The sequence below is a fragment of the Petromyzon marinus genome, chromosome 58 (assembly GCF_048934315.1).
Source record: "Petromyzon marinus isolate PM22_M1 ecotype Great Lakes invasive population chromosome 58, UKy_Petmar_22M1.pri1.0, whole genome shotgun sequence".
NCBI classification, from domain to species: domain Eukaryota; kingdom Metazoa; phylum Chordata; class Hyperoartia; order Petromyzontiformes; family Petromyzontidae; genus Petromyzon; species Petromyzon marinus.
In genome coordinates this window covers 4,398,153-4,421,145 of record NC_133724.1, presented here as the reverse complement: position 1 = coordinate 4,421,145, position 22,993 = coordinate 4,398,153, and the positions used below count along the sequence as shown (strand labels likewise).

The 22,993-nt window shown below is 50.7% G+C and overlaps 1 protein-coding gene across 1 annotated transcript in view; it reads left to right on the top strand.

Annotated features, from left to right (window-relative positions):
* Positions 1 to 6,386: 6,386 nt before the first annotated feature.
* Positions 6,387 to 22,993, top strand: part of LOC116955104 (hepatic leukemia factor-like) — a 66,522-nt gene continuing 49,915 nt past the window's right edge. Inside the window, exon 1 of the mRNA XM_032976080.2 lies at positions 6,387 to 6,845. Within this exon, the coding sequence (XP_032831971.1) occupies positions 6,716 to 6,845 (130 nt within the window). The 5' untranslated portion in view covers positions 6,387 to 6,715. The remainder of the gene's footprint in view (positions 6,846 to 22,993) is intronic.

The window sequence follows — 22,993 nt, the reverse complement described above, 5'->3', positions numbered from 1 at the left end:
TGACTACACTTGCCATGTTAGTCTGACAGCAGAGGGCAGTGCAGAAGAATCAATCGTTGCTAGAGATCAGCGGTTCTTAAACCACACACATTTATACACTGGCTTCCGTTATTCCACCCTCTTGTTGAATTTTACTTCAACCGAGTGTTTTCACCCACGCCCCAATCTCCGGCCTCCCTAATGCATGCACCGTATGTTGAATTTCTTTCGCACCGTACGTAGCCAACCGTGTTAATCAGAGGTGCGGGGGAAGGACAACAAATTGTGGGTCTCTGTGAGTTTATAGGTCTCTGTGTGAGTCTACGGGTTTCTGTGTGAGTCTATAGGTCTCTGTGTGAGTCTATGTGTCTATGTGTGAGTCTATGTGTCTCTGGGTGAGTCTGTGGGTCTCTGTGTGAGTCTATGTGTCTCTGTGTGAGTCTATGGGTCTGTGTGAGTCTACGGGTCTCTGTGTCAGTGTATGGGTCTCTGTGTGAGTCTATGGGTCTCTGTGTGAGTCTATGGGTCTCTGTGTGAGTCTACGGGTCTCTGTGTGAGTCTACGGGTCTCTGTGTGAGTCTATGTGTCTCTGTGTGAGTCTATGTGTCTCTGTGTGAGTCTGTGGGTCTCTGTGTGAGTCTGTGGGTCTCTGTGTGAGTCTATGTGTCTCTGTGTGAGTCTGTAGGGGTCTCTGTGTGAGTCTATGGGTCTCTGTGTGAGTCTATGTGTCTGTGTGTGAGTCTATGGGTCTCTGTGTGAGTCTATGGGTCTCTGTGTAAGTCTATGGGTGTCTGTGTGAGTCTGTAGGGGTCTCTGTGTGATTCTATGGGTCTCTGTGTGAGTCTATGGGTCTCTGTGTGAGTTTATGGGTCTCTGTGTAAGTCCGTAGGCGTCTCTGTGTGAGTCTACGGGTCTCTGTGTGAGTCTATGGGTCTCTGTGTGAGTCTATTGGTCTCTGTGTGAGTCTATGGGTCTCTGTGAGTTTATAGGTCTCTGTGTGAGTCTATGGGTTTCTGTGTGAGTCTACGGGTCTCTGTGTAAGTCTACGGGTCTTTGTGTGGGTCTATGGGTCTCTGTGTGAGTCTATGGGTCTCTGTGTGAGTCTATGGGTCTCTGTGAGTTTATAGGTCTCTGTGTGAGCCTATGTGCCTCTGTAGTGAGTCTATGGGTCTCTGTGTGAGTCTATGGGTCTCTGTGTGAGTCTATGGGTCTCTGTGTGAGTCTATGGGTCTCTATGGGTCTCTGTGTGAGTCAATGGGTCTCTGTTTGGGTCTATGGGTCTCTGTGTGAGTCTATGTGTCTCTGTGTGAGTCTATGTGTCTCTCTAGTGAGTCTATGGGTCTCTGTGTGAGTCTATGGGTCTCTGTGTGAGTCTATGGGTCTCTGTGTGAGTCTATGGGTCTCTGTGTGAGTCTATGGGTCTCTGTGTGAGTTTATGGATCTCTGTGTGAGTCTATGGGTCTCTGTGTGAGTCTATGGATCTCTGTGTGAGTCTATGGGTCTCTGTGTGAGTCTATGGGTCTCTGTGTGAGTCTATGGGTCTCTGTGTGAGTCTATGGCTCTCTGTGTGAGTCTATGGGTCTATGTGAGTTTATGGGTCTCTGTGTGAGTCTATGGGTCTCTGTGTGAGTCCACGGGTCTCTGTGTGAGTCTATGGGTCTCTGTGTGAGTCTACGGGTTTCTGTGTGAGTCTATGGATCTCTGTGTGAGTCTATGGGTCTCTGTGAGTTTATAGGTCTCTGTGTGAGTCTATGGGTCTCTGTGAGTTTATAGGTCTCTGTGTGAGTCTATGGGTCTCTGTGTGAGTCTATGGGTCTATGTGTGAGTCTAGGGTCTCTGTGTTAGTCTATGGGTCTCTGTGTGAGTCTATGGGTCTCTGTGTGAGACTATGGGTCTCTGTGTGAGTCTATGGGTCTCTGTATGAGTCTATGGGTCTCTGTGTAAGTCTATGGGTCTCTGTGTGAGTCTATGGGTCTCTGTGAGTTTATAGGTCTCTGTGTGAGTCTATGTGTCTCTGTAGTGAGTCTATGGGTCTCTGTGTGAGTCTATGGGTCTCTGTGTGAGTCTATGGGTCTCTGTGTGAGTCTATGGGTCGCTATGGGTCTCTGTGTGAGTCAATGGGTCTCTGTTTGGGTCTATGGGTCTCTGTGTGAGTCTATGTGTCTCTGTGTGAGTCTATGTGTCTCTCTAGTGAGTCTATGGGTCTCTGTGTGAGTCTATGGGTCTCTGTGTGAGTCTATGGGTCTCTGTGTGAGTCTATGGGTCTCTGTGTGACTTTATGGATCTCTGTGTGAGTCTATGGGTCTCTGTGTGAGTATATGGATCTCTGTGTGAGTCTATGGGTCTCTGTGTGAGTCTATGGGTCTCTGTGTGAGTCTATGGGTCTCTGTGTGAGTCTACGGGTTTCTGTGTGAGTCTATGGGTATCTGTATGAGTATATGGGTCTCTATGTGAGTCTATGGGTCTCCTTGCGAGTCTATGGGTCTCTGTGTGAATCTATCGGTCTCTGTGTGAGTCTATGGGTCTCTGTGTGAGTCTACGGGTCTCTGTGTGAGTCTATGGGTCTATGTGTGAGTCTATGGGTCTCTGTGTGAGTCTGTGGGTCTCTGTGTGAGTCTATGGGTCTCTGTGTGAGTCTATGGGTCTCTGTATGAGTTTATGGGTCTCTGTGTGAGCTTTGGGTCTGTGTGAGTCTATGGGTCTCTATGGGTCTCTGTGTGAGTCAATGGGTCTCTGTGTGGGTCTATGGGTCTTTGTGTGAGTCTGTGGGTCTCTGTGTAGGTCTATGAGTCTCTGTGTGAGTCTATGGGTCTCTGTGTGAGTGTCTGGGTCTCTATGGATCTCTGTATGATTCAATGGGTCTCTGTGTGGGTCTATGGGTCTCTGTGTGAGTCTATGGGTCTCTATGTGGGTCTAGGGTCTCTATGTGAGTCTATGGGTCTCTGTGTGTGCCTATGGGTCTCTGTGTGCGTCTGTGTGGGTCTCTATATGAGTCTATGGGTATCTGTGTGAGTCTATGGGTCTCTGTGTGAGTCTATGTGTCTCTGTGTGAGTCAATGGGTCTCTGTGTGGGTCTATGGGTCTCTGTGTGAGTCTATGGGTGTCTGTGTGAGTCTATGGGTCTCTGTGTGCGTCTGTGTGGGTCTCTATGTGAGTCTATGGGTCTCTGTGTGAGTCTATGGGTCTCTGTGTGAGTCTATGTGTCTCTGTGTGAGTCTATGTGTCTCTGTGTGAGTCTATAGGTCTCTGTGTGAGTCTATGTGTCTATGTGTGAGTCTATGTGTCTCTGGGCGAGTCTGTGGGTCTCTGTGTGAGTCTGTGTCTCTGTGTGAGTCTATGTGTCTCTGTGTGAGTCTATGGGTCTCTGTGTGAGTATATGTGTCTCTGTGTGAGTCTGTGCGTCTCTGTGGTGAGTCTATGTGTCTCTGTGTGAGTCTATGTGTCTCTTTCTGAGTGTGTGGGTCTCTGTGTGAGTCTATGTGTCTCTGTGTGAGTCTATGTGTCTCTGTGTGAGTCTATGGGTCTCTGTGTTAGTCTATGGGTCTCTGTGTGAGTCTATGTGTCTCTGTGTGGGTCCATGGGTCTCTGTGTGAGTCTATGTGTCTCTGTGTGGGTCTATGTGTCTCTGCGTGAGTCTATGGGTCTCTGTGTGTCTATGTGTCTCTGTGTGAGTCTATGTGTCGCTGTGCGAGTCTATGGGTCTCTGTGTGAGTCTATGGGTCTCTGTGTGAGTCTATGTGTCTCTGTGTGGGTCTATGGGTCTCTGTGTGAGTCTGTGTGTCTCTGTGTGAGTCTATGTGTCTCTGTGTGAGTCTATGTGTCTCTGTGTGAGTCTATGTGTCTCTGTGTGAGTCTGTGGGTCTCTGCGCGAGTCTACGTGTGCACGTTGAACTTCTTTCGCACCGTACGTAGCCAACCGCGCTAATCGGTGGTACGTTGAAAGGACAACAAAACGAAACACAAGAAGCAGTTCTAAAGAAATGAGTTCGTCAATCGAGATGATTTAAAAGTCTACAGCTCCAGTCGCTTCCTAATGTCGGAAGGGAAGAGCGTTCCAGACGGACCGCAGAAGGGCATCTGAAAGCGCCGCGCGACGATGATGCCGGTGACCGTCTAACGCAGTGGCCCTTAGCCCTTTACCGCAGCCTTGTATCCCTTTGGCTCTCAGTCGACAAAAAAAAATGAAACTACGACGTTAATAAATACACAGTGGTTTGATGACACAAAGTAATATTCTTTGCTTCTTTCGGTAAAGTCACGTAGAATGAGAATAAAATAATAAAATAAAAATAAGACGATTAAATTCTCACGACGTTTCGGCCACAACACAAGCAGCCTTCATCAGGTGAAAGAACTGGACTGTCGGGACGACAGCGCTTCAAACAGTCCCGACAGTTCTGTTCTTTCACCTGATGAAGGCTGCTTGTGCTGTGGTCGAAACGTCGTGAGAATTTTATTGTCTTATTTTATCTTGTTATTTTATCGTCATTCTACGTGACTTTACCGAAAGAACCAAAGAAGACGAATCCTTGCAGTCACAAAAGCTTTAAGTCGAGACGCAAAGTAAGTTGTAACTTTTACGTGCCCAGTGCTTAATCTAGATTTGAAGTTTTCTGCGACTGCAGGGATCCACGCTCTTTGCGTTCTTTCTGTAGCAGTCACGTGGTAGGTATACAATACAATAAATTAAATCACGACGTTTCGGGCGCACAACGCAAGCGTCCGTCAGCAGGTGGGACAACCACGGCAAGAAATATTGCTGAAGTGGGCAAAAGGGGGCTGCTTGTAACAAGAGGCTATACACTAACACCTTGGATATGCGAGCATAATTCGTTCCGGAAACGTGTTTTGTAATCCAAAGCACTCGTATATCAAAGCACTCGTACATCAGTTGTGATCACGTGATGCTCGGCAGTGCAAAGCGTGTACACGTACTACTACTACTCGTATCGCAAGACCCTCGCTCGTTTATCAAATTAATATTTATTTAAAAAAAAAATTAGCTCGTTTCGCCGCGGTTGTCCCACCTGCTGACGGACGCTTGTGTCGGGGGCCCCCCCCCGAAACGTCGTGATTTAATTTATTTTATTTTATACCTACTACGTGACTTTACCGAAATAACCCAAAGAGCATGGATCCCCGTGCTTAATTAGTGGGCGGGTTTTATTTATTTAACCTTCTGAAAAAAATAAAATATGCCCATGTCTCGCTACCCCCAGAAAGGGCATCGCGCACCCCCTGGGGAAAGAAGAACCCACTGCTCTAAGGGGCCGTCCATAAATGACGTCACGCGATTTTGGACCCCCTCCCCCCCTCGTCACACGGCGTCACAAAAAGTCAGACCCCCCCCCCTCAAATATGACGTCACAAAGCTCTGCTCCCCCCCCCCCCCAAAACCATATTTCCATTTTTAAAATAAAGCGTGCTTTAAATCGCTTTCAACTATTGTCATTGTAGTGCGTATTTAATGTGGCGCTGCACTCTGATGTTGTAGGAGAAAACATTTATTTAAAAGTCTATTTAATTAAGTAGAATGTGTTGTGTCTATATTTATTTAAAGTTGCGCAATTTTGATGTGACGTCACATTTCTGAACTCCCGCCTCGTCACACATCGTCACAAATGTTTGACCCCCCCCCCTCCCCCCTAGGTGCGTGACGTCATTTATGGACGGCCCCTTAGAACGTCGCCTATTATATATATTTTTGGGGTTCTTATTAAAACCACAGCAGCATTATTATTATTGACGAACATGTTGAATGTGTCATTGTATTAATTGTTGCACGTACACCACTGCTGACGCTGTCAGTCAGTAGCAAGTGGTAAGTTAGCAAATATGATCTGATTGGCAAGCCCCGCCCCTTGGCGAGCCCCGCCCCGATCCTTGACGAGCCCCGCCCCTTATTGAGCACTCCCCCCCTGCCCCCCATCAAATGGTCTCGCCCACGTCAATCCCCGCTCACCACTAAGCCCGGCCCCACTACTTAATCGCTCACGGGGTCGCCCCCCCGCCTAATAAAAGTGAGCCCCGCCCACTGATAAACTCCGCCCACAACTGAGTTCCACCCCACCTCCCCGCGTCGAGCCCGGGTTTTAAATGGCGGGGGGGGGGTCTCGCGCACGAGTTGCCACGCCCAGCTGGTGATCCCCTCCCCCGCCTCGCGACCAACCCCGCGCCCACTGATAACAAGCTCCGCCTACTGATGACAAACCCCGCCCACAAACAATAATCCCCGCCCCACTGATTGCAAGCCACGCCCACCGATGACAGGCCCCCACCCCGCCGGTGAGAGACCCCCCCTCTTCCCTACAGTATTTGATGATAAGCCCCACCCACTAATTTGCAAGTCCCCGCCCACCCACGACAGGCCCCGCCCCGCCGCACGCGCCGCATATAAAAGGTTCGCCCTAGCACGACGCTCACTCACAGGAAGAAGTCTCGCAGTGACCTCGCGTGCACGGTTACGGTGTCTGTGAATATTTTTTTTGTGTGTGCGTGTTTGTTAAAGCGAATTCATTATTTTAATCCGAAACCAACAAAAAAAACTATAACATAGTCACTTACGCAACGCACGCAATTTGCATCACTATATATACATCAAAACAACAACACAATTACCAATTCGCATTGAGCAACGGTGGGTTGCCAGAGTGACAGCGGCGAGAGTCGCCCTTTGCCGGCTTTGAATAACCCCCGCCGCATTCGCGAGCCACAAGCCAGCGGGAGCCTCGGGGCAATGTCGTCTCCCGCTCCGCCTCCTCCGCCTCCATCCTCAAAGCAGCCCGGACCCAACTTTGTGGGAATGAACAGCGTCCTCAAGTCTCTCTTGGAGAACCCGCTCAGCCTCAAGCCCGGAGCCGACTCTGGTGAGAACGGGAGTTTGGGGGGGGGGTGGAGGGTGGGGAGTGGGGGGTGGTTACTCTTCTCACAAAAAAATAATTGATTAGCTTGCATTCGGCTTGAGCTGGTAAGATTTTTTTTTAATTCATAGTTTTGTTTCTGTGTGTATATTTACACGTATTTTTTTATATAGTAAGTGATTTGTTTACATTTATACTTTGCACCCCCCCCCCCCGTCCTGTTTTTGTATTCGTTGTAACGTTGTTGACTCCGTTCCCCCAACCTACTGGACGTCTGGTGAAAAGAGCTTTATAGCTCATCGGATTTCTAGGGGGGGGGGGGGTCTGGCACGAGCTCCGTGGCCGAGTGGTGAAGGCGCGCGCCCTCGAATGCGGAGGTTGGAGGTTCGAATCCTACCTAGGGCTGAAATTAAAAAAAATATTTTTTTATATTATCTTTTTTTTACCAATCGGTGAATGATTAATGTACTGTAATCCGATGTGCGTTTATCGGATGGCGTATACAGTTTGAATTGCGATAGCGTCTCTGGACGTTGTACAAGAGGAAAACGTGGGCATGTGTTTATTTTACAGTTTAAAAAAAAAGAGCCAGTTCTAACAGATCCATATACTTGAACTTGTATAAACATTTAAACTAAAACTAGGTTTCCTGCCTTTTTTTCTGGAAACAAAACAGTTGTGTTAAGATGTTAAGACACCAAACTGGGAATGTTATTGTTTTATATTTGTATTATTTTATTGTTTCCCTTCTACGTGGTGACTTTACCGAAAGAACCAAGAATAATAATAGGAATCATGTCTGAATTAACCTACAATGCTTGCGGTCAGAATGCAAAGAAAAACCACACTCTGATAATATATGATGCATTGTCTTTGATTGGTGATCTCGTCTTCGTATTTGTGTCTGTTATTGCATCTGTTTTTATTAGTACACGCGTGCGTGTGTGATAGCTTGATATGTTAGCACAGTAGTGGGGGGGGGGGTACAGCTGGTGGTGCATCTACCAGTGGTCATCTCAGTCGGCCAACCCATGGCACCTGCTGGGTCTGTCCCGTGACCTCCTGCACCTAGCCTGGCACAGTAGGGGGGTACAGCTGGTGGTGCATCTACCAGTGGTCATCTCAGTCAGCCAACCCATGGCACCTGCTGGGTCTGTCCCGAGACCTCCTGCACCTAGCCTGGCACAGTAGGGGGGTACAGCTGGTGGTCATCTCAGTCGGCCAACCCATGGCACTTGCTGGGTCTGTCCCGAGACCTCCTGCACCTAGCCTGGCACAGTAGGGGGGTACAGCTGGTAGATGCAGTCAGTCAACCCATGGCACCCGCTGGGTCTGTCCCGTGACCTCCTCCTGTCAGCGAGCCTTCGACAATTTCACGTGGCCTCCAAGTGCACCTAGCCTGGCACAGGCAACGTGTTGACGTCCCTTAGTGGCGGCGACGTCAACACGGGCATCGATCGCCAAGTGGTGATAACCACCAGCAGCAGCTCTTGTGCCAGGCTAGGTGCGCTTTGAAGTGTGGCAAGAGGGCACGGGTCAGACCCCCCCCCACTCCCCCCAGGTGTTTTACTTCAACCCACACAACCACTCTGTGCACAGACAAAGATCCCCCGTGTAGCCTACGCAGACTGTTGGGGCAAAGTGCACAAAGTTGTTGTGGGTTTTAGGCCATGCCGCCCACAACAACAACAACAGCAGCAGCAGCAGCAACAGCCTCCATTCGCGGCGTCACCACAGCGCCCGTGCCAGGCCAGGTGCACTTTGAGTGCCACGTGAAGTGTCGAAGGAGGCCACGTGACAGGCCGCCAGGTGCCGTGGGGAGTCACTGACAATATGTTTACAAACCGCACCGGGTACTCATTTGAGGCCGAGTCGACCTAGGGGAGGCCCCGGGACCGGTTCAGATAATCGTCGTGAGACGGGAATCGAACCCGGGTCGCCAGGTTCGTGGCGCAGCGTAGCGCTAACCGCTACACTACCGCTCCCCACTACGCATACATACACTTGCATACACTTACACAAAGACAAAAATCCACCGTAATGGCCTTTACACTACACGGCTCTACGCACTTGCACTCCCCCACACGTGCAGACGGCCACTGCTGGGGATATGCTAATTTGCGGTCTGAACGGCCATCTCGACGTGCCAACTCCTCCTGGCACGGAGTCTCAAGTGCAAGTGCGTGGGTGAGTGGTGCTCGCCACCACACCACACCCCACCCACACCACACCCACCCCCCCCAACTAAACCCCACAGTGCCGCTCTTCATAGGTGCTGCTACCTGCTCGCTTAACAGCACTTGCCCCTGACGGTCTGTTGAGCCTACACGGGGGTTCTCTGTCTTTGGTGTTTTGGTGTTGGTCACCCAGACCCACCCCACCACCAGCCATCCCCCACAGTGCCGCTCTTCATAGGTGCTGCTACCTGCTCGCTTAACAGCACTTGCACCTGACGGTCTGTTGAGGCTACACGGGGGTGGATCTTTGTCTCCGCGTGCATGTTTGTTTGTATGCATGCGTGTTGATGTGTAAACATGTGAGTGTTGTGTTGCGCGTGTGTGTCTGTGTGTGTGTGTGGGGAGCGGTGGTGTAGCGGTTAGCGCTACGCTGCGCTATGAACCCTGGCGACCCGGGTTCGATTCCCGCTCACGGCCAACACCCAGTGACGATTATCTGAACCGGTCCCGGGCCTCCACCTAGGTCGACTCAGCCTCAAATGAGTAACTGGTGCGGTGGATAAAAACATTGCCACTGGGGAGACAAAGGCGGTCGGGCGTGGTGCTGGCCAACCCACCCCCCTCGTGTACCGTTCCGGCCTTCATAGGTGCTCGCTAACAGCACTTGCCCCCCAACAAAATGTTACAGGCGATGTGGAGGGTTGGGGGGTGAAGGAGGGTGAGGGGTGAGATTGTTTTACCCTTCGTGTTTAATTTTGTGTGCATGTCCTCGAATGACGGTCAAGGTGGCTTGCCCGAAATGAGAAGTCATCTCTTCTGCGAGACGAGACTTGAAGCCGACGTTTTCATATTTCAGCAACATTTTCTGACATTCTTCCAATTCTGCCGTTTCAAGTTAAAAGACGAGGTGGTGGTGGTGGGGGTGGCGGTGTTTCCCATCCCCGTGGCTTGTGGCGCTCTCTATTCACTCGTTCCTCAATGTGCGAGCGGATTGTAGCTGCTGCTGCGGCTGATGGCGTGCCAGGCCCCCACCTTCGCACGTGCAGATTGGCGTGAAGTCCGACGTTTCGCCTGCCCCCCCCCCGCCGCCGCCGAAGCGCCCCCGGGTGCTTCCGGATTGGGAAAGCGATTTTTTTTTTGGTTTGTTTTGCCAACAGCTCGCGTGTCCAGCCAGCTACTTCGTACGGCCGACGTTGATTGTTGGAGCAAGGAATATCATTTTTTTAACTTTGTGAGTTGGTTGTCGAGGCAATTTACTTGCACAGCGGTTGCTGCTGTTGCTGCTGCTGCTGCAGGCTGTTTTTGTCGGCTATTATCGCTTGTGCACGCAGGCTCATAGGCAGGGCTATGTTACAAACACCAACAGCAGCAGCAGCAGCTGCATCACCCACCCGGCAACTCTTTACTGAGCAGGTATCCCTCGCGTTACGTGGTGGTAGTCGGGAGTAGTAGATACTTTCCAAAACGAAACGGCTCGCAAAGCGAGACTACGGGAGGGAGAGAGCTGCCTGCCGAGCAGCACACACAGCAGACACGGTGTACACACACACACACGGTGTACACACACACAGCACACACACAGCACACACACAGCACACACACAGCACACACACACACAGCACACACACAGCACACACACACAGCACACACACACAGCACACACGGCACACACACAGCGCACACGGTACACACACATACACGGTCTGCACACACACACACATACACACCCCACACACGGTGTACTGACACACACACGGTGTACACACACACACACAGCACACACACAGCACACACATACACGGTGTACACATACACACAGCACACTGTAGACACACACACAGCACACACGGTGTAGACACAGCGCACACGGTGTACACACACACACAGTACACAATGTTGTATCTCTGTGTCTGAATAGTACACACACAGTACACAATGTTGTATCTCTGTGTCTGAATAGTACACACACAGTACACAATGTTGTATCTGTGTGTCTGAATAGCACACACACAGTACACAATGTTGTATCTGTGTGTCTGAATAGCACACACACAGTACACAATGTTGTATCTGTGTGTCTGAATAGCACACACACACAGTACACAATGTTGTATCTGTGTGTCTGAATAGCACACACACACAGTACACAATGTTGTATCTGTGTGTCTGAATAGCACACACAGTACACAATGTTGCATCTCTGTCTGAATAGTACACACAGTACACAATGTTGCATCTCTGTCTGAATAGCGCACACATTACACAATGTTGTATATCTGTGTCTGAATAGCGCACACAGTACACAATGTTGTATCTCTGTGTCTGAATAGCACACACACACAGTACACAATGTTGTATCTGTGTGTCTGAATAGCACACACAGTACACAATGTATCTGTGTGTCTGAATAGCACACACAGTACACAATGTTGTATCTGTGTGTCTGAATAGCACACACAGTACACAATGTTGCATCTCTGTCTGAATAGTACGCACACAGTACACAATGTTGCGTCTCTGTGTCTGAATAGCACACACAGTACACAATGTTGTATCTCTGTGACTGAATAGCACACACAGTACACAATATTGTATCTCTGTGTCTGAATAGCACACACACACACAGTACACAATGTTGTATCTCTGTCTGAATAGCACACACACACAGTACACAATGTTGTATCTCTGTGTCTGAATAGCACACACACACACAGTACACAATGTTGTATCTCTGTGTCTGAATAGCACACACACACAGTACACAATGTTGTATCTCTGTGTCTGAATAGCACACACACACACAGTACACAATGTTGTATCTCTGTGTCTGAATAGCACACACAGTACACAATGTTGTATCTCTGTGTCTGAATAGCACACACACACACACACAGTACACAATGTTGTATCTCTGTGTCTGAATAGCACACACACACACAGTGCACAATGTTGTATCTCTGTGTCTGAATAGCACACACACACACAGTACACAATGTTGTATCTCTGTGTCTGAATAGCACACACACAGTACACAATGTTGTATCTCTGTGTCTGAATAGCACACACACACACAGTACACAATGTTGTATCTCTGTGTCTGAATAGCACACACACACACAGTACACAATGTTGTATCTCTGTGTCTGAATAGCACACACACAGTACACAATGTTGTATCTCTGTGTCTGAATAGCACACACACACACACACAGTACACAATGTTGTATCTCTGTGTCTGAATAGCACACACACACACACAGTACACAATGTTGTATCTCTGTGACTGAATAGCACACACACACACAGTACACAATGTTGTATCTCTGTGTCTGAATAGCACACACACACAGTACACAATGTTGTATCTCTGTGACTGAATAGCACACACACAGTACACAATGTTGTATCTCTGTCTGAATAGCACACACACAGTACACAATGTTGTATCTCTGTGTCTGAATAGCACACACACAGTACACAATGTTGTATATCTGTGTCTGAATAGTACACACACACACAGTACACAGTGTTGTATATCTGTGTCTGAATCGCGCACACACACACACACAGTACACAATGTTGTATCTCTGTGTCTGAATAGCACACACACAGTACACAATGTTGTATCTCTGTGTCTGAATAGCACACACACACAGTACACAATGTTGTATCTCTGTGTCTGAATAGCACACACACACAGTACACAATGTTGTATATCTGTGACTGAATAGCACACACAGAGTACACAATGTTGTATCTCTGTGTCTGAATAGCACACACACACACAGTACACAATGTTGTATCTCTGTGTCTGAATAGCACACACACACACACACAGTACACAATGTTGTATCTCTGTGTCTGAATAGCACACACACACACACAGTACACAATGTTGTATCTCTGTGTCTGAATAGCACACACACAGTACACAATGTTGTATCTCTGTGTCTGAATAGCACACACACACAGTACACAATGTTGTATCTCTGTGTCTGAATAGCACACACACAGTACACAATGTTGTATCTCTGTGTCTGAATAGCACACACACACAGTACACAATGTTGTATCTCTGTGTCTGAATAGCACACACACAGTACACAATGTTGTATCTCTGTGTCTGAATAGCACACACACACAGTACACAATGTTGTATCTCTGTGACTGAATAGCACACACACACACACAGTACACAATGTTGTATCTCTGTGTCTGAATAGCACACACACACACACACAGTACACAATGTTGTATCTCTGTGTCTGAATAGCACACACACACACACAGTACACAATGTTGTATCTCTCTGACTGAATAGCACACACACACACAGTACACAATGTTGTATCTCTGTGTCTGAATAGCACACACACACAGTACACAATGTTGTATCTCTGTGTCTGAATAGCACACACACACACACAGTACACAATGTTGTATCTCTGTGTCTGAATAGTACACACACACAGTACACAATGTTGTATCTCTGTGTCTGAATAGTACACACACACACAGTACACAATGTTGTATCTCTGTGTCTGAATAGTACACACACAGTACACAATGTTGTATCTCTGTGTCTGAATAGCACACACACAGTACACAATGTTGTATCTCTGTGTCTGAATAGCACACACACACAGTACACAATGTTGTATCTCTGACTAAATAGCACACACACAGTACACAATGTTGTATCTCTGTGCCTGAATAGTACACACACACAGTACACAATGTTGTATCTCTGTGTCTGAATAGCACACACACACAGTACACAATGTTGTATCTCTGTGTCTGAATAGTACACACACAGTACACAATGTTGTATCTCTGTGTCCGAATAGTACACACACACACACAGTACACAATGTTGTATCTGTGTGTCTGAATAGCACACACACACACACAGTACACAATGTTGTATCTCTGTATCTGAATAGCACACACACACACAGTACACAATGTTGTATCTCTGTATCTGAATAGCACACACACACACAGTACACAATGTTGTATCTCTGTGTCTGAATAGCACACACACACACAGTACACTATGTTGTATCTGTGTGTCTGAATAGCACACACACACAGTACACAATGTTGTATCTCTGTATCTGAATAGCACACACACACACACAGTACACAATGTTGTATCTCTGTATCTGAATAGCACACACACACACACAGTACACAATGTTGTATCTCTGTATCTGAATAGCACACACACACACACAGTACACAATGTTGTATCTCTGTGTCTGAATAGTACACACACACACAGTACACAATGTTGTATCTCTGTGTCTGAATAGCACACACACAGTACACAATGTTGTATCTCTGTCTGAATAGCACACACACACACAGTACACAATGTTGTATCTCTGTGTCTGAATAGCACACACACACAGTACACAATGTTGTATATCTGTGTCTGAATAGCACACACACAGTACACAATGTTGTATCTCTGTGACTGAATAGTACACACACACACACAGTACACAATGTTGTATCTCTGTGTCTGAATAGCACACACACACACAGTACACAATGTTGTATCTCTGTGTCTGAATAGCACACACACAGTACACAATGTTGTATCTCTGTGTCTGAATAGTACACACACACAGTACACAATGTTGTATCTCTGTGTCTGAATAGCACACACACACAGTACACAATGTTGTATCTCTGTGTCTGAATAGCACACACACACAGCACACAATGTTGTATCTCTGTGTCTGAATAGTACACACACACAGTACACAATGCTGTATCTGTGTGTCTGAATGTACACACACACAGTACACAATGTTGAAACTCAGCATGCATCCTCTCCGTGTGTCTGCATCTGCGCGGGTCCGCTGCCTGCCGAGCAGCGCGCACAGCACACACACCACACACACACGGTACACACACACACACACACGTACGGTACACACACACACACGTACGGTACACACACACACACGTACGGTACACACACACGCACGGTACACACACACACACACGGTACACACACACGCACGTACGGTACACACACACACACACGCACGTACGGTACACACACACACGTACGGTACACACACACGTACGGTACACACACACGCACGCACACACGTACGGTACACACACACACACGTACGGTACACACACACACACGCACGCACACACGTACGGTACACACACACACACGTACGGTACACACACACACACACACGTACGGTACACACGCACACACACGCACGGTACACACACACACGCACGTACGGTACACACGCGTCGTTGTCCCACGCCCGACCGCATAGACCGCGTGCCCGAGTGAATTCCAACCCCCAGCGCGCACGGTCGAGCGAATGTTGCGTGCGCAACAAGAACCGGTTGTGGCCGCGGACGCGGCGGTTCCGCGCGACAGAGGCGACAACCCCCCGCGTGGCATGCCGAGGGGCCGAGGTGCTCGAGTCGGTCGCCACGCCGAGAGAAACCCCGGGTGACGGTGCTTGTCGCAGCGACGGTGGGCACCGCACCCTCGACCCCCGCCACTCTCGACCCCCGCGTCACTCTCGACCCCGTGTCACTCTCGACACCCGTGCCACTCTCCGGGAGGAGGAGATGTGGAGATTTTCCCCCCCACGTAGATGGGACGCCAACAAACGGTGGCTAGGAGACGTTATGTCCGTCGCCTGCTGTGCAGGAAGGTTCGTGGGTTCCATCCCGAACCCTGACGCCTGCTGCTGTATATTTGGAGTTTGCGTGTCTCTCTCTCCCTCTCTCATCTTCATCACGGTGGCTAGGAGATGTTAACTACCTCGCGTGATATACAGGAGGTCGTGTGTTCCATCCCGACCCTGACGCCTGCTGTATATTTGGAGTTTGCGTGTCTCTCTCTCATCATCATCACGGTGGCTATGAGATGTTAACTACCTCGCCTGGTATACAGGAGGTCGTGGGTTCGATCCTGACCCTGACCCCATGCTGCTGCTGTATATTTGTAGTTTGCGTGTCGCTCTCTCTCCCCGTGGTCGCGTGGATTTTTCCTCCGGGTCCTCCGTTTTTTTTTCCCCCCTCCACGTTTACAATCGACGTCACGCGTTTGAGAGTTACTTGGCTGCGATGCGTTTCCACGTGCGTTAGCCGCTTGGTTGATCTGTCGTTTTTGTGATGGGCCCAGGTGGTCGCTTCTGAACAAGAAGCTACGGCACCTCAGTGGGGCCTTACCTGGTAAACCAAAAAAAAAGTTGTTTCGTTATTAGTTCAAACTGCGAACATGGTGAAGCTCAATCCATCAGCCGCATGTCGCTGATGGCTGGACCCTGGTGGAACCAGCGGACTTCGCCACTCAGCTACCCCAACACAACCATGCTTGTTTCAGGTGGAACGAGTGGACTTTGCCACTCAGCTGCCCCAACGCAACCATGCGTGTTGTGGTGGAACGAGTGGACTTCCCCACTCAGTTACCCCAACGTAACCACGAGTGTTCTGGTGGAACAAGCGGACTACCACACTCAGCTACCCCAACGCAACCACGAATGTTCTGGTGGAACAAGCGGACTACCCCACTCAGCTACCCCAACGTAACCACGAATGTTCTGGTGGAACAAGCGGACTACCCCACTCAGCTACCCCAACGTAACCACGAATGTTCTGGTGGAACGGGCGGACTACCCCACTCAGCTACCCCAATGCAACCACGAATGTTCTGGTGGAACAAGCGGACTACCCCACTCGGCTACCTCAACGCGACCACGAATGTTCTGCTGGAACAAGCGGACTACCACACTCGGCTACCCCAACGCAACCACGAATGTTCTGGTGGAACAAGCGGACTACCCCACTCGGCTATCCCAACGCGACCACGAATGTTCTGGTGGAACAAGCGGACTACCCCACTCGGCTACCCCAACGCGACCACGCGTGTTCTGGTGGAACAAGCGGACTACCCCACTCAGCTACCCCAACGTAACCACGAATGTTCTGGTGGAACAAGCGGACTACCCCACTCGGCTACCCCAACGCGACCACGCGTGTTCTGGTGGAACAAGCGGACTACCCCACTCAGCTACCCCAACGTAACCACGAATGTTCTGGTGGAACAAGCGGACTACCCCACTCGGCTACCCCAACGTAACCACGAGTGTTCTGGTGGAACAAGCGGAATACCCCACTCAGCTACCCCAACGCCACCACGAGTGTTCTGGTGGAACAAGCGGACTACCCCACTCAGCTACCCCAACGCCACCACGAATGTTCTGGTGGAACAAGCGGACTACCCCACTCGGCTACCCCAACGCGACCACGCGTGTTCTGGTGGAACAAGCGGACTACCCCACTCAGCTACCCCAACGCGACCACGAGTGTTCTGGTGGAACAAGCGGACTACCCCACTCAGCTACCCCAACGCGACCACGAGTGTTCTGGTGGAACAAGCGGACTACCCCACTCAGCTACCCCAACGCCACCACGAGTGTTCTGGTGGAACAAGCGGACTACCCCACTCGGCTACCCCAACGCGACCACGCGTGTTCTGGTGGAACAAGCGGACTACCCCACTCGGCTACCCCAACGTAACCACGAGTGTTCTGGTGGAACAAGCGGAATACCCCACTCAGCTACCCCAACGCAACCACGAGTGTTCTGGTGGAACGGGCGGACTACCCCACTCAGCTACCCCAACGCGACCACGAATGTTCTGGTGGAACAAGCGGACTACCCCACTCAGCTACCCCAACGCGACCACGCGTGTTCTGGTGGAACAAGCGGACTACCCCACTCGGCTACCCCAATGCGACCACGCGTGTTCTGGTGGAACAAGCGGACTACCCCACTCAGCTACCCCAACGCGACCACGCGTGTTCTGGTGGAACAAGCGGACTACCCCACTCGGCTCTCTCCTCGGGCGGATGCCGTGGAATGGCTTACGATGAAAGTGCAACTGAAGCCTCTTTATTATTATTTTTCCCAGCACGTGGGGTCGAAATGCCGGACATCGGCACAGACAACCAACTCGCGGCACAACCAGGAACCCCCATCATCGTTTAAGGGGGCCGTTGTGACGCAACCCTCGAGTTCACGCCCCTGTAACAAACAACAAATGTAAAAAAAAAACTTGATTTGGCGCCTCCGTGACTGCAGGAATTACTCTTAGTTTTTTTCGGTAAAGAGGATCGGTCAAAACACAATTAATCAGCCAGACCATGCGTTAATTGTGTTTTGACCGGCCCTCTGTGTTGCATTATACTGCTTCCAAATTTTACTATATCTTGTTCGATTCCGATTCGATGTGCTTCTCCATCTCTCTTTGTCTCCCCCTACATGCTAAGGCCTCGGCACAGAGACCCCCGTCTCTCTGTGCTCCATGCGTTGTGTCTCTCTTTGTGTCTCTGTTTTAACTCCCTCCACTTAGGTGTCTGTATATATATGTCTGCGGTTCTGTGTTTCCTCTCTCTCTTAAATTTAGCTCTTCTATGCCCGATGATGATTGCTTGCGTTGCAATCGAAACGTCGTATGCTATTATGTGATTTTATTATTTCTTATTTCTACGTGACTTTGCCGAAAAAACCAAAGAGTAAAAAATGTAAAACCCCAAGTGGCGGAGTTATTATATTCCGTAAATGCGCGTAACGTTAGCGGTGATGTTCACATACCGTGTCAATCCAAACGGTTCGGCCCGTATTCTTGTTCAGGGAAATTGAGTTTTCAGGTCCTTAGGGATGTACAGCCGTTTCAATGCAGGCAACATAAAAAAAAATACGTATTATTTTTTTTGTCGGTTTTTCTCTTGTGATGGGACTTTGTAGGATGAACGTTGAGATTTATCAGGGGCACGGGGTCACCAGTAAGGTCTGAGTTGGTCTGTAATAAGGTAGGGCACTGATAAGGGGTTGACAGGTTTGTGTTCAGTAGCTCGGTGACGCCAATGTCGAGGTCGTGCTGCTGCTGGCCACAACGAGAGAGACACAGAGAGAGACACACGCACAGAGACACACACACACACACACAGAGACACAGAGAGAGGGACACACACACAGAGAGAGAGACACACACAGAGAGAGAGACAGAGAGAGAGAGACACAGAGAGAGACACACACACACAGAGACACACACACACAGAGACACACACACACAGAGAGACGCACAGAGAGACGCACAGAGAGACGCACAGAGAGACGCACAGAGAGACGCACAGAGAGACGCACAGAGAGACGCACACAGAGAGAGAGACACACAGAGAGAGAGACACACAGAGAGAGAGACACACAGAGAGAGAGACACACAGAGAGAGAGACACACAGAGAGAGAGACACACAGAGAGAGAGACACACAGAGAGAGAGACACACAGAGAGAGAGACACACAGAGAGAGAGACACACAGAGAGAGAGACACACAGAGAGAGAGACACACAGAGAGAGAGACACACAGAGAGAGAGAGACACAGAGAGAGAGACACAGAGAGAGAGACACACAGAGAGAGAGACACAGAGAGATAGAGTTCGTGTCGTGTCGCTCCTCCTACTGCGTTGAAGGAGCGTGGACTACTGTGGGTTTACTTGAGAGTCGAAAACACTCACTCAGACTAACACTGGGCCCATGGACTAACACTGGGCCCATGGACTAACACTGGACCCTATAGACTAACACAGGACCTATAGACTATCACTGGACCCATAGACTATCACTGGACCCATAGACTAACACTGGACCCATAGACTAACACTGGACCCATAGACTAACACTGGACCCATAGACTAACACTGGACCCATAGACTAACACTGGACCCTATAGACTAACACTGGACCCATAGACTCACACCGGACCCATAGACTCACACAGGACCCATAGACTCACACAGGACCCATAGACTAACACTGGACCCATGGACTAACACTGGACCCATAGACTGACTCTGTACCCATGGACTCACACTGGACCCATAGACTAACACTGGACCCATAGACTCACACTGGACCCATAGACCAAGACTGGACCCATAGACTAACACTGGGCCAATGGACTAATACTGGTCCCATGGACTAACACTGGTCCCATAGATTAACACTGGACCTATAGACTAACACTGGGCCCATAGACTAACACTGGGCCAATGGACTAATACTGGTCCCATGGACTAACACTGGTCCCATAGACTAACACTGGACCCATAGACTAACACTGGACCCATAGACTAACACTGGACCCATAGACTAACACTGGGCCAATGGACTAATACTGGTCCCATGGACTAACACTGGTCCCATAGATTAACACTGGACCTATAGACTAACACTGGGCCCATAGACTAACACTGGGCCAATGGACTAATACTGGTCCCATGGACTAATACTGGTCCCATGGACTAACACTGGTCCCATAGATTAACACTGGACCTATAGACTAACACTGGGCCCATGGACCAACACTGGGCCCATGGACTAACACTGGGCCCATGGACTAACACTGGTCCCATAGATTAACACTGGACCTATAGACTAACACTGGGCCCATGGACTAACACTGGGCCCATGGACTAACACTGGGCCCATGGACTAACACTGGACCCTATAGACTAACACTGGACCCTATAGACTGACACTGGACCGACCCATAGACGATGCTATTCTTGCTCTTCTTGCGGATAGCAGTGTGTTCACGGGCTCGATGCCAATGTTGAGGTGCTGTTGCTGCTGCTGCTGGCCACGACGAGAGGGCTTCAGTGAGAGTGAGAAGGCCGTGACCCCGTTCCTCCTCCTCCGTTGGAGGAGTGCAGGCCACAGTGGCGGTGTACTGTTGTGGGTCTCGTTCCGTGTCAACCCATACGGTTTAGCCCGCAGACTTGTGCAGGGAGTGTTCAGATCCACACGACGTACAGCCCTTTCAATAGGGGCAAAAAAGGGTCAATTTGCTTGTGTTCCTCGCTTGTGATGGGACTTTGTAGGATGAACGTTGAGATTTATAAGGGGCACGGCGGCGGCGGGGGGGGGGTGGTGGTGACCAAATAAGGTCCGAGTTGGTCTGTGATAAGGTAGGGCAGTGGTAAGGGGCTTGCAGGTAACGGGGTCTTCTCACGCGTCACTCAGACGCGGGCGAGCGAGGCGGACAGCAACAAGGGCAGTTTTGACTTAATTCCTCGAGAGGAGAGAGTGAGGGGAGGGAGGGAGAGGTGAGAGGGGGGGGTGTGTGCTCACATCCATCACCCCTGTTTACACAACCCCCCTCCCCCCCAAAATGTCTTGAGCCCAGCCCCACGTCCCGCATTTGAGGGGAGAGGGGGGGGGGTGTGTGAGCAACCCCCTCCCTCCCTCCCTCTATCACCCGCTGGTCATCGCCACCATCGCCGCAGCAGCCACAATCGCCGACGCTCTCGAAGAATGATCGTCGGCCAGCCCGGACCGGCAGAGTTTGCGGGCAGCCCGTGGCTACAATTGTGCGTGTGTGCGCGTGCGTGTGTGCGCGTGCGCGTGCGTGTGTGTGCGTGTGTGTGTGTGCGTGTGTGTGTGCGTGCGTGTGTGCGCGCGTGTGTGCGTGTGTGTGTGCGTGTGTGTGTGCGTGCGTGCGTGTGCGCTATGAACCTGGCGACACGGGTTCGATTCCCGCTCACGGCCAACACCCAGTGACGATTATCTTAACCGGTCCCGGGCCTCCCCTAGGTCGACTCAGCCTCAAATGAGTACCTGGTGTAGTGTGTAAACATTGCCACTAGGGAGACAAAGGCGGTCGGGCGTGGTGCTGGCCACCCACCCCCTCGTGTACCGTTACCGGCCTTCATAGGTGCTCGCTAACAGCACTTGTCCCTACAGTCTGTTAAGGCTATATGGGGGATCTTTGTTGTGTGTGTGTGTGTACACGTGTGTGTGTACACGTGTGTGTGCGTGCTTGTGCATGGGATGCATGGTCGCGCTACGTGCCCAGCAAACAGAGTTCGATTCCCGCTCACGGCCAGCACCGGTGACGGTTATTTCAACCGGTCCTGGGCCCCCCCCTAGGTGGACTCGGCCTCAAATGAGTACCCGGTGCAGTGTGTAAACGTCGCCGCCGGGGAGACAAAGGCGGCCGGGCGTGGAGCTGGGCCACCCAACCCGCATCATAGGTGCTCGCGGAGCACACTTGCCCCAAAAGCACGTCGAGGCTATACGGGGGGGGGCGGGGGGGGGGGGAGACTTTGTATTTGTTATTTATTTTTAACTCCACTGCTGAGCACGTGCCCGAAAGCCCGAAACCGGTTGCGAACCGACACGATCAAAAATGTAAACGGATAAGAGCGAACATGTTTCTCGAATCCAGCGGTGGTATTATGCTGCTGCGGTGCGAGGGGCAGACGCAGAGAGAGAGAGAGAGAAGCGTTGTTGCGACCTGCAGCTTGCCGTGGTTAGCGGGTGGCTGATCGATTTGGCGAGTGAGCGGACGTGGGTGGGGGGAACGGCAAAGCGTAGTGCAGCCCGAGTTTGACTTCCCGCTCACGGCCAATATCGGTGACGATTGTCTGAACCGGTCCTGGGCCTCACCCTGGGTCGACTCGGCCCGCAATTGAGTACCTGCTGCGACGTCTAAACGTCGCCACCGGGGAGACGGAAGGCGGCCGGGCGTGGTGCTGTCCTCCCAGCCACCTCGTGCGCCGTTCCAGCCCTCGTAGGCGCTCGCTTAACAGCACTTGCCCCCCGACAGCCTGCTGAGGCCATACCCGTGGGGTGTGGGGGGATCTTTTGCCTTTGAACGCGGGGGGGGGGGGGGGGGAACGGCAGCGTAGCGGCTGGCACCCCCGCGCCGCGAACTCTTGCCGCAGCCGAGGGTCGGCGAGTTGGGGCGGTGACGGCGGCTGCGACGTAAATTCCCTGCCGGGTAATTTACCGTCGTTGGTCCGTCCAATTTTGTGTCGCACTTTGGGACCGCGATGCCGGCAAGCGGCGGCACCCTCTCCCACGGGCGCGTTTGTGTGCACGGAGAAGACGCGCCGCGGTGTTAACCGGGGCGGCC